The sequence below is a fragment of the Crocuta crocuta genome, unplaced genomic scaffold (assembly GCF_008692635.1).
Source record: "Crocuta crocuta isolate KB4526 unplaced genomic scaffold, BGI_CrCroc_1.0 scaffold262, whole genome shotgun sequence".
Lineage (NCBI taxonomy): Eukaryota > Metazoa > Chordata > Mammalia > Carnivora > Hyaenidae > Crocuta > Crocuta crocuta.
This window is the reverse complement of record NW_027528869.1, coordinates 261,319-274,323: the sequence shown is the minus strand read 5'-3', so window position 1 is coordinate 274,323 and position 13,005 is coordinate 261,319. Positions and strand designations below refer to the sequence as shown.

Genomic DNA, 13,005 nt, shown 5'->3' with positions numbered 1-13,005 from the left:
TATGGTATCAGTCTTCTCAACTTTGTTAGACTTGCTTTGTGACCTTAACATGATCTATGCTAGGGAATGTTCCATTTGTGCTTGAGAAGAATGTGTATTCTCCTGCTGTTGGGTGGAATGTTCTCTATTTATCTATTGGGTCCAATCTGGTTGTTCTATCCCTTACTGAAAATGTGCTATTGAAATCTATTATTGGGTCGCCGTCTATTTCTTCCTTCACTTCTGTCAATGTTTGATCAATATATTTGCTTCAATTTGGGGTGTGTATATATTTACAATTGTTATAGCCTCTTGAATTAACCCTTTTATCATTATATAATGTCCACTTTTGTCTCTTGTGATATTTCTTGACTGAAAGTCTTTCATATCTTATGTAGGTAAGACAACCCCTGCTCTCCTTTGATTACCATTTGCATGGACTCTCTTCTGCCCTTTCACTTTTGACCCATATATGTCCTTAAATCTAAAGTGAGTCTCTTGTTGGCAGCATATAATTGGATCTTGTTTTTTGTTTTGTTTTGTTTTTTGTTTTTTTATCCATTCAACGATGCTATGTCTTTTTTTTAATGTTTATTTATTTTTGAGAGAGAGACAGAGTGTGAGCTGAGGAGAGTCAGAGAGAGAAAGGCAGGCACAGAATCTGAAGCAGGTTCCAGGCTCCGAGCTGTCAGCATAGGGCCTGACATGGGGCTGGAACCCATGAACTGTGAAATCATGACCTGAGCCAAAGTCTGATGCTTAACTGACTGAGCCACCCATGTGCCCCCTATGCTATTTCTTTTGATTGTGGAGTTAATGCATTTTCATTTAAAGTAATTAATGATAGGGAAGGTCTTAACTATTGTCATTTTTTCCATTGCTTTCTACTCTTTTCCTTTCTTGCTGTCTTCTTTTGTGTTATGTTGATTATTCGTAATATGCTTTATTCCTTTATTTTCTCTTGTGTATCTTCTATGGGTAGGCATTTTTTTTGTGTGGTGACCATGGGCCTAATATAAAGCATTTGTTATTGATATCACAAATTACATCATTTTTGTTTTGCATATTTTTATAATTATAATCTTTTAACACTTTGTCCTTTAAATTCTGTGCCAGAGTTATTAACGGCTCATGCACCATTACTAAAGTGTTTTACTGTATTCTGTATCTGTCTACATATTTGCCCTGATTAGTGAGCNTGCCAGAGTTATTAACGGCTGATGCACCATTACTAAAGTGTTTTACTGTATTCTGTATCTGTCTACATATTTGCCCTGATTAGTATGTATGCTAATGTATTTTTACTTTTGTATGCTTTTGTATTGCTATCTAGCCAGCATCTTTTCATATTAACTTCAAAGGACTACCTTTAGTATTTCTTGTAAATCAGGTCTTGTGGTGACAAAATTCCTCAGCTTTTGTTTATCTGGGAAACTATTTCTTTCTCCTTCATCTTTGAAGGACACTTTTGTCAGTTATAGTATTCCTGACGAGCACTTTTTTCTTTCAGAGCTGTGAATATATCATCCCCGCTCCCTTCTGTCCAGCAAAGTTTCTTGCTGATAAACTTGTGAGATCTCTGTTTTTGTGGTGGGTCATTTTTCTCTCGATGCTTTCAAAATTCTTTGTCTTTGACTTTTGATAATTTGATTTTAATGTACTTTAATATGGTCTTCTTTGGACTCATCCTAATTTAGTTTGTTGGATTTCTTCAATCTAGTTGTCCATTTCCTTTCACACAATTGAGGATATTTCAGCCATTATTTCTTCAGGTAAGCTTTCTGTCTTTTTCTCTCTATCTTCTCCTGGCACTCACATAATGTATGTACACATCTGGTAGATGGTGCCCCATAAAGCTTTCTTTACTTTTTTTCATTCTTATTTATTTTTGTTCTTTTGATTGGATAACTTTAAATGATGTATCTTTGAGTTCATTGATTCTTTATTCTGCTTGGTCAAGTTTACTCTTGAACCTTTCTAGTGATTTTTTTTTTCATTTTAGTTATTATATTCTTCAGTTCCAAAATACCTGTGTTCTTTTTAATATGTTCTGTCTTTGTTGATATCTCATTTTGTTCATGCATCACTTTGTGAAGCTTGTTGAACATTTTTGTGATGGTTATTTTGAACTCTTTGTCAGGTAATTCGTATAGTTCCATTTATTTAAGTTTGGTTTCTGGAGATTGATTTTGTTCCTTTTGTTGGGCCAATCTCCATCTTTATTTGTGTGCCTTGGTACTTTGTAGTGGGGTCTGTGTACTTTAAAGAATACAGTTTTTATAGATCGGTTTCATATAGGGAAAAAATGTTACCAATCAGTACAACTAGAGATTCTGGTGCTTTCACAACTTTTCTCTGGATTTGTGTGTGTAAATTCCCAATTAGAGACATTTTGCTTCTTTTTTCAGGAGCTAATGATTTTTAAGAAATTTAACATTTATTCATTTTTAATACAGAGAGAGACAGAGCACGAGTAGGGGAGGGGCAGAGAAAGAGGGAGACACAGACTCTGAAGCAGGCTCCAGGCTCTGAGCTGTCAGCACAAAGCCCGTCATGGGGCTTGAGCCCACAAACTGTGAGATCATGACCTGAGCCAAAGTCAGCTGCTTAACCAAATGAGCCACCCAGGCACCGCTGGGACTCATAATTTTTTGTTCCCCCTAGTGTCTGTTTATGCTACTACAAGGTCACCAGTGCTTCTGGAAGCTCCCCAGCTCTTTTTGGTTCTCAGCTCCTTCCTGCCAGGTCCCATCTGTGCTATGAGTTAGGTAAGACAGAAACCAGCCCCTCCGGCCACCGCCCAGATGGCTGGAACATTGGGCACAGCCCAACTCTTTTTCTCCCCAGGAAGAAGCCAGAAGTTGGGATTGTCTCCTCTTCATTTTGCAATGAGGTGGGAGAAAGGACAGAGGCAAGGGAATGTGTGCTAGTTCAAGCCATTGCCTTTGTTCTCAGATACCCCCAACCTGGCACCCATTCTATTCAGCATTTAGAGTTAGGCAGGACAGAAACTAGTTCCTTGGATAGCCCCCTAAAAAAGTCTGAATGCTGGGCATATGCTTCAGTTTTTTCTTTCCCACCCCAGGGAGAAGCTGGGAGTTGGGTTCCCTCCTGATCACACTGCACTCTGCTAGGGGAGGAGTTCTGGAAAAGGAGTGCCACAATTTTTCCTACTGATTTCTTTGTGACTGGTTTGCACTTGCCTCGACTGCTGGAGGCTCTTGTTCCTAAATGTCTCACAAAAGGGATTGATCCATGTATTGCTGAATTGGTGTTCCCGTGAGGGAAGGAGGGTCTAGGGCTTCCTGATGTCACCCAACATAAATTTTTAAAGTAATTTTTGAAGTATACTTTATACAAGCAAATATAACTTTTTCATTTGACTTTTACCTATAAAAATAATTGACCCATATAGAAAACTGGTTTCTTTATAGTCTTTAGCTTATTGAATCAATTTATTTATTTTTATTTATTTATTTTTTTAGCTACAAAGCATTTTCTTTTTCCTGTTGCCTTACATATGCTGGAAGGAAGTTGTGCCAAGTGAGAAGCTACAGAAACATTCCAGTCAAAAAATTGTTCTTTTTCTTGGTCAACTGGAATGAAATGTAAGTTTAATCTTTATTTTGGCAGGATCATTTATCTAATAAAGATCAAGGATTCTTTTTTCTCTTTTTTTTAAAGTGAAGGGTGTGATTTTTTTAAAAAAATATTACCAGTTGATGTGATTCAGTGATGTGATAAATATGCTCATGCTCATAGATAACTGAGTGCACAATTCAATAGATTAAAAAATCTATTTAGAAAACTAGACAAGTATCCAATCCACATCAACAAATTGATCAAAAGGGAAATTGGAGAAAGCAGAATTATTAATCATTCACAGACTGTATTCACGGATGTAAGAGATACCCTCTATTTGGGGTTGAGGGAAGTAGATTCTATAACAAAGAAGGAAGAAATTACCTAATAACATATCTCCATTTTCCCATAAAAGCCAATTATTAATGTATTTAAACAATCACATTTCTTGGTAACAATTATGCCTGTGTAAGCTGCCATCTAATTTTGGGTGACTGGTTCCTACTTTCTCATATAACAGTGACATGTTAAAACAAGAAGAAGAAATCACCTTCTTGCCACAATCTATGCCTTCCTGCTCTCTTCTATCCCCTCTCTCCTGCTCAAATCCTTACTTTACTCACATCTCAACAGACTCAGGCCTTGGCTATGGCTATTTCATGATTACTTCTGCTTTATTTCATGATTACTTTTCCTTACTGTTCCTGACACTACTCCACTAGCTTTCAGTCATTTCTCTGGGGTCTCCAGTGCTGGCGCTGACAATCAACTTTTGTCCCACCTCAAATAAAAAAACAAAAACAAACCAAAAACCTCCCAACCCATTATATGTCAGCCCTTTCACAAGATCTGGCTGTTTTGGGAGATGATTGGACTCCCCAATATTGTGCTTTTTCTCTGAGAAATATGGTTCGAAATTTCTAGAACTCCAAGGATGTTGTTAGATAGCACCATTTATCCCAATCTTAGTGTTACCACAATCAGTGGAGACATGACATGTGGCTTTCAATTTTTACATACTCATGGTTCCTTCTGTGCTGAAGCAACTTCTCTTTCCTCTATGATAATGACAACATTTATCTTCCTTCTTTGGTTAGGTTCTTAATTCCTTTGACCAAAGACTTGTTCTTCAATTTGAAAATCCTCTTCTATTGCACAAAATGAGTTCTGCTTATACAGTTCTTCAATGATTCCCCAGTTCTCGTAAAATAAAATACAAATCCTTTAGCACAGCACACAAGACTCCCAGTGGCTTGGCTCCTGCCTATCTGTGCCCCTTTATCTCTGGAGTTAGCCCCTCTCCCTGCCCCTGTACCCAGTCATTCTGTATCTGATCTATTTACCCTAAATGTAAACTGAGGAAACATGTCTCTGCTAAGGGTCCTCCATCTGTCAAGAGCAAGCACATTGCCTGTACTGCCCACCTTGGGAATACCTAATTATCCTTCAAGATACTCTTTTACCTTCTCTGTAAACTCTTTTTTATATCATTAGAAATAATTGGCCACTTTTTCTTTTGTTGGTTGATGTGAACTCTCTTACTGAATGTGTTTGCTGTATTTCTGTTTGATTTTGCCAGATGAAAAAAGATCATTTGTTTTTGGTATTTTATTCTGTTTTAAAACTTTTTCATTCTGTTCCTAGAAACACAAGCATTAGATAGAGTGGGAGTTCAGTAAGTGTTTATGGACAAACAAATGAATTTCATGTAAGAAGTGATTCTTTATAAATGTTATTAATTAGCTCAATGACTAAAATTATTCTTCTGACTTAATGAAAACTTATTCCTAGCTATTTCAAGAAATCAGATTAATTTTCAACTGATAGATATGTGCCATCATTTAAACAATTCAAGAAAAACACCTACTAATTCTAAAGTCAATTTAAAAATCCCCCCAAAATCCCCAAATAAATTGAAAAACATTAGCATTGCTGGAATAACTACACAGATATATTTTTCTTCTGTTCTTTCATAGTTGTATGGGTATTATCTTTCCTGTGAGTTTTTGATTCTGCCAATAGAGTTAGTGACCTCAACCTAGAATTATTTTTTTTTGATTTCATTTCCATTAAAAATGGTTCTTTACTATTGTTCTAAGCGCCTGTAGCATCTTTATGTATTTTTTAAGCATATATCTCTTGTACTATAAATGATCATACAATCCATTACTAGACTGTACACTAAAGGACAGAAAATTTGCTATTTAATAATACATGACATAATTTGACTACATATTTCAATCATCATAGTATGTCCAAAATATGTCATCTTAACAACAAAAATATGAAACAGGTATTGTCATTCTTTTTAAAAGGTCAGTGTATTGAGGTTTATGAAGCTAAATTAACTTGTCCTAGGTCCCAAAACCAGTAAATGGCAGAACTAGTGCTAAGATACACTCTCACTCGAAAGCTGATGTTTTTATTGTGATTTCTATACTATTTCTTAAAACATAAAATCCTTGGCAGAGTGTTTAGTAGAGTCTATAGTAAAGTCCTCGCATCTTAAAAAAAAAAAAAAAAGCTCCATTCCTTTACCAGCAGCTACCCTTTTTTTTTCCTCTGCTTCATAGCAAAACCCTTCCAAAGAGTTGTGTTTATTCCCTTTTTCAATTTTATTTCCTCTGCTCTAAAATATACTCCAATTAGGCTTTCATCACCTCTGTTTCCCTGAAATTACCCATTATCACTAGTGACCTGCATAGTTAAATCTAATGTTGGTTTCCTAATCTTCATCTTACCTGCTCTATTTAGGAGTATTTGGCACTGCTGGTCTCACCTTCTTTCTTGAAATATGCTCTCTACTTGGCTCCCATATTCTTTTCGTTTTCCTCCTCCTACACTGGACATTACTTCTCTATCTTCTTCTTTTCCAGGACTGATCATGATCTTAGCACTTACAGCTCTTTTTTATTGTATCTAAACTTTCTCCTTTAGTTTTCTGTTACCATCACATATCTTTAAATGCATCTATATGCCAACAACTCCAAAAATTATATCACCAACCAAGCATCAGTCACAAACTCCACACTTATACACTCAACATGTCTAGAGCAAGACTGTAAACCCTACATTCCAAACTTGTTCCTTCATGGATAACCCCCCTCGATGCTTCTTTTCAGTTCCAGTTGTTCAGGTCACATCCCTAACCTGAGTCTCCTAGCTCTCAGGAAATCCTACAGGCTCTCTCCTCAAAATATTTCCTATTACTTCTCATCACTTTCATTGGTCTAGGCCACCATTCTCTCTCAATTGAATTACCACAGTAGCTTTAGAATGGCCTCCCTACTTCTCATGCATCTCTATAGTCCTTCTCACACAGTGGCTGAAGTGATTTATTTAAAAATGTAAGTCAGGCTATGCTAATCTTCTGTTTAAAAATCCTGAAATGGCTCCCAGTTTCACTCAGACAGAAGTCAAAGTCCTTACAATCATTTATTGTTACATATGTCTTAAAAAGAGAGTTCTAAACATTCTTACTTCATTAAATCTCCCATTTTTACTATGAATAACTTACTTTGATTTTAGGAAAACTACCTCATATAGAAGAAAAACTGTTTCAGAAAAATTTTAGTGTCTATTCGCTTTTCAATAGTAGAGTAAGGCAAATATATGGTTAAAACTTGAAATCTGTGCCAGCTACTTGCATAAAAAGAAGCAATCCAACTTTACTTGTTAAATTGTCTCTTAAAGTATTTTTCTAACTTTTTATCTGAAAGTTCACTCCTTTAATTTTTCAATAGCTATGTAGAAGTTAAAAAAAAGATTTCTTAGTGAGTGTGAGATTATTCTGGCTTTAAAGATCCATATGTATTCAAGAAATGAATAAATAACTATTTAGAGAGCATGTATTCTTACCCTAGAAGAATTTATTTTTATTAGTAAAAATGACAAAATGGAAATTGACAGTAACTATCCACTGTAACTGATTGAATTTTTGTCATTCTTGATATGAAAGCTCACTAACAAGTGAAGTTATACATGAAGAAGCCAGACTCAATGAGAAAAAGAACACTCCAGATTATGTGAGGAATAAAGTGAAATTATATCTTCCATTCTAGCACAGAAATATGAAAACTGAGTAGAAAATCAATTACAAGTAAAAGAGAGCACATTCAAGAAATTACTGTGCATTCCACAGGATCATCAACATTTTATGTTGAGTTTCGGAGCCTCTGAGAAGTATGTCCACATTATCTTAAGTGGATATTTTGGGTATGAAATAATATGAAAGAAAAGAAAGACTTTTAAATATCTAAATGTGAAACAAGTTATTTTTTAATAATCTAAACTTGACTACTCTTGAAAAACAGATTTTATTCACCATAGTCCTTCCTTTATTTACCTTTCCTACTTTTTAAAAAAAAAATTTAATGTTTATTTACTTTTGAGAGAAAGAGAGAGACAGAAGCGTGAGCAGAGGAGGAGCAGAGAGAGGGAGACACAGGATCTGAAGCAGGCTGTAGGGTCTGAGCTGTCAGCACAGAGCCCAATGCAGGGCTCAAACTCACAGACCACGAAGATCATGACCTGAGCTGAAGTTGAACACTTAACCGACTGAGCCACCCAGGAACCCCTACCTTCCCTACTTTGAAGTAGAGTTAAATTTCATCTATCTACAATGGCTACTATAAATTATTACAGTATTGGTTGAATAATGAATGTATTGCTGATAAACAATCTACCAGTTGCCACCTATTGTGTTAAACAATTTTGATCCACTGTGTGGACAAGGAAAAATGAGCCTCGTTAGTCATAGAGCCAATATTTGAATGCACCTATATATAGATCCAAATTTCTGACTTGTCCTCTCCACACATAGCTTACATATTAAAACCTGAGTTATTAATTCAATTATATCGCACCTTAAACTACACTTATTACCCTTACCCCAATTTCCTGTTTCTTTTATGTTTCTGTATCTTTATCTGTAACTTTAACTAAGTTATTCGCTATAACATGATCTAGAAGTCTAGAATTCATTTTTAATTCTTCATTGTCCTATTCCAGTAATATACTCATTCAAATACTGGTTATTAATTTTACCTCTGTCTTCCTTCTTGTTAGCTGCTTTATTATACCCTGGATTTGGGACTCTCTATCACCAGGGACAATGTATTGGGAAGATGGATATGTACTTCCTAAAAATCAGTATGATCACTGGGCTGAATTAACTCCTCATTACTTTTTAGACTGGATACTGCCCAGCCACTCATAAAATAATCTTATTTGACATGTTGAGTAAGGACTTCTCCCTAGCATCCAAATTAGATAGCCAAATTTAGTGTGAGAAAATGCTCAATATTATCTGAGGCCTCAACTGGCCCAACCTCAGTCAGCACTTTTCAATTGAACATTGGCTTTGGTCATCATCAGTCTTTTAATAATTACCTACTTGATCTCAACATTCAACTGGGAATCACAAGGAATATGAATTCTGTTCATACTCTTCATACCTAATACCATCAGATATCATACAATACAATACAAACTGTCCCATTTGCTCTATCAGTCACTTTTCTCTTTCTTTTCCCATCTCTTGGTGAACGTCTGTTCTAGTTTTTCCATTTCTTTCTAGCATTCTCATCTTCTAGTAAACATATTTCCCCATCTAAGCCATTTGAAAACTATATTTGTCATCTCCTCTTCTCGTAAATAGGTATTTCCTAAATGCCATACTTCTCTTGAGATTCTCATAATAGAACCTTATCGTTTCTATCGAACCAAGATGACTCCAGAAAGGAAAGAAAGATACCCTTCTCCCTGCCCACCATCAGAGACCTCAGATCACATCTCAACTTTCTGTCAAAGCTGCTTCTTCTTGAACACTTAAACCACCCAGGTGCACTCATCTCAGTCTTTATAGTATCATATGTAACCTTCTAGACATTCTCTTTATATATTGATGGATTCAGTGCCTGAATCTAAGTTTTTCTCACCATTAACAATCCTATGTTTATCCTTAACCACCTTTTTTTGCCCAATATGTACAATCCATCCAGAGTCTGTATTTGAAGTTCCTTCCCTTTGACCTATCCAGAAATTGGTATATCCATTGCATTTTAGCAATCATCCCCCAAATGCCTGGGATTTTATCATTACCCAAAATGGTTCACATTTAAAATTGTGAACAATTCTCTATATTTTTAGCTGTCTTGTTCAAATATTCCCTTTAGCTATGAAGAAAAAAGATCAAATTCCCTTGCCTAGCATATGGAGTTCTTAGGCATCCAGGCAACTATCTACCTTTTCAATTATATTCTCTATAACTTCCCCAACCAGCTTAACCACAGCACTTGTTCTAACCACAATGTGCCACTCACCATTTCTCAGCTACACTTAATCTTTCCATGCAGAGATGACCTTGTTTATATACTTTTCTCTTCGTGGAATATTCTTTTCCAAATCTCAATCTGATTATAGCCAATATATGCTTTAAGACTTGTTGCAAGTTATTTCTTTCCTTCCCCCCATTCTGTAAGACAATGTTAGTCATTATTTATTCTGTGTTTATGAAGAGTAAATGCTTGGCACTGTAATTTTTAAAAATAAGATTACATCTCAAAATTATAATTAAAGCAATCCACATTTATTAAATAACCAATCTCACTGTTTTATGTATTTTTGCTGTGTTTCCATTTTTACGAGATCAAACACAAAAGTTCAAAAGGATCCTTCAATTCAAATAGTTTTATCACATACCATTATATTATAAGGAAACTTCTATGAAAACATCTTTGTTAACTGGGTAATACTTCTATTCTTAGGATCAATTTTCCTCTTGAAATAAAGTCACTTCCAAAGGAATCCATGCTAACTATAAGATTGTTTGGGATTTCCTGTGCAACCAATAATGCCAATTTACTGGCCTGGACCTGTCTACCATTGTTTCCAAAAGAGTAAGTATATCATTTGTTATTTAAAAGAAAAGTTTTCATCTCAATAAAACCCCCTTGGAAATGAACATTTTGAAGTATACGGCATAATGAGAAAATCAAGAAAACATTTTATTCTAAACTTGAGGGAGATCAATATAAGTCATGACTATTGAAAGTGGAACTGAAAAGCAAAACTGTAGAAATAGGTTTAGAAACAAGCCTCACGCTCAACTTGTCAACTGGGTCATTTATGATAGAAAGGTACTGGCATGACCAATCTCAATTGCTTTTCCTTCTCTGACCAGCCAGTTTCTCTGAAATTAGTCATCAAAATGATTTAGATCAATACCGTCACTTAGAAACAATGTGAGCCATGGAATTGTGGCTGAAGTAAAATTATACAATGTAACTGGTTTGCTGATCTTTTATTGCCAAGAAGAAAATATTTGGTAACTTTAAGATAAAAGTTTTCAGAAAAAATAAGCCAACTATGAGTTTAGATATTCTATCAGAACTGGCCATTGCAAAATTAACTGTTGACTTAACCATAAGGATTTGGAGCAAATTAATACTTAGAATGTTTGATGAAGTCAGTTAGATGGTTTTCTATGTTATTAAGACAAAAATATTTCAAATAAATCAGTTTAGTCATTTTTCATGTGGCAGGACTGGCTCAGTCAGTGGAGCATGCAACTCTCCATCTCTGGGTTATAGGTTTGAACCCCACATTGAATGTAGAGATTACTTAAAAATAGAAATAAAATCTTTAAAAATAAAGACAGTTGTCCCCTAAAAGGAATACCTACTGCTATTAGTAGATATTTCTAAAATCTGATTTGTGGGCTAAGGACTTTAATTACTTTCTCACTAGAAGCACCTATGCTAGTGCCCTTCCTTCTCATGAGTGAGTTTCTATAAAGTCTCAACTGCAGAATTTGTAACATCCAGCATGTTTGTAGAGTAATATTTCTAGTTATTCACTGAAAAAAAAAACCTTACTCCATTTTATTCCTGTCTATCATCTAATACACTACAGACACATGACGGTCAATATATATTAAATATATAAGAAGTTTGGATTATATGTCTTTCAAACTAATCTTCAAGGCTTTTTGTTTCGATAGTTATGATAGTAAAAATACTGCCTCCATGTTGTTTTGTCATATATCACTTACCATTAGTAAACATTTTTTGTGAATGCTCATCTTTAACTAATGCCCTCTGGGACTGATACGCAGTGATGTTTTCCGAAGGGAAAGTGTTGAAATTGTGGATGAGGAGACATCACATCAGAAAACAAATCTTACTTCAAAGAGTGCTTTGATAAACATTTGTAAATGTATTTCCAAAAGATCACTTCTCATGAAAATCAGAAAATCTGCTTCTCTTCTGTGCTAAACAATTTGAAGAAATCCAGATCTTTTCAAGACATCAAAAATCCATCATGTGGGACAATTGAGAAAATGCAATGCCTCCCACTGTGTTCATTGCTCACATGTGACAGAGATTCTAACCCAATTTATATGATGCACATATTTCCAGAGTACAGCAAATGGGCCACTTAATTCCATTTCCTTTCACAGAATGACCCCTGCCCATAAACATTTCATGTTGAATCTGTCACTTATTACAGTTTGAATTGCCCATAGCTAGCCATGTGGAGTTATAATGAACACTTATATCTTTATTTTTTCCAACCTACCCACAATCTGAAAATACGCAGAATTAAAGGCTTCCTACTTCTTTGTGGTTTCCAGAAGTGCTTTTCAGAAGAACCAATGGTGATTAAACTCAGATATATTAGTTATGGCTGTATCAGGAATGTCTACAAATAAAAATAAATATCAACATTTTGAAGCTCACAAATTCACCTTCAGGTCTATAAAAAATATCCAAAGTACAAAGGTAAAATTTTGTCAACAGAAGTTTTATAATCCTTTCTTTTGCAGACAGAACTTCCATTGCATTTATATTCACAATGCTTCCACACTGCAATAAGAAAGTGTTTTTCTCACCTCAACAATTTCTGTGAGCTACCTTTCCTACTTAAATTCAAAACAAATAGTGTGGTAGTTACTTAGCATTTCTAAATCATGGTCAACTTCTTCAGCACAGAAGTGTTGAACTTCTGTGATTGAACAATAGAATCTCTTGGGGAGATTTTAAAATAAATCCACAACCCAAGTGCTCCCAAATATTCTGATTTAATTGATCTGCACTGGGGCCCAGACATCAGTATTCCCAAAATTTTCTATGTGTGTTAAAGCTCCCCAAAATTAGAATCTTTTTTGATTCAGAAGAGAGCCAAAATAGATCTTAATTTTAAAACAACTTTATTTCCTTAGATTATTACTTGAGTAGCCAACTCTGACCCCACTGTATCTTATCATTTCAGATATATCCTCAAAAGCAAATATAAAAAGTTATGGATAAGAATTCCTTATTGTCTATTCTTCCTGTCCAAGAGAGACTCGCAGTGTCCAAATAGTCCAAATACCTCATTTACAGATGGAGATCTCTATGATAAAGGCAGGTTATGGGACTTTTTATAGGTCACCAGGCTAAA

At 35.1% G+C, this 13,005-nt stretch overlaps 1 protein-coding gene across 2 annotated transcripts in view; it reads left to right on the top strand.

The window, feature by feature from the left end:
* The window catches only part of PIK3C2G (phosphatidylinositol-4-phosphate 3-kinase catalytic subunit type 2 gamma), a 326,049-nt gene that overhangs the window by 74,021 nt on the left and 239,023 nt on the right, over nucleotides 1-13,005 (top strand). The window contains exons 11-12 of one of the 2 annotated variants that reach the window (XM_077756377.1): nucleotides 3,465-3,587; nucleotides 10,329-10,460. In XM_077756377.1, coding sequence (XP_077612503.1) covers nucleotides 3,465-3,587; nucleotides 10,329-10,460 — 255 coding nt within the window. The remainder of the gene's footprint in view (nucleotides 1-3,464; nucleotides 3,588-10,328; nucleotides 10,461-13,005) is intronic. The other variant, XM_077756378.1, reaches the window with a different exon arrangement.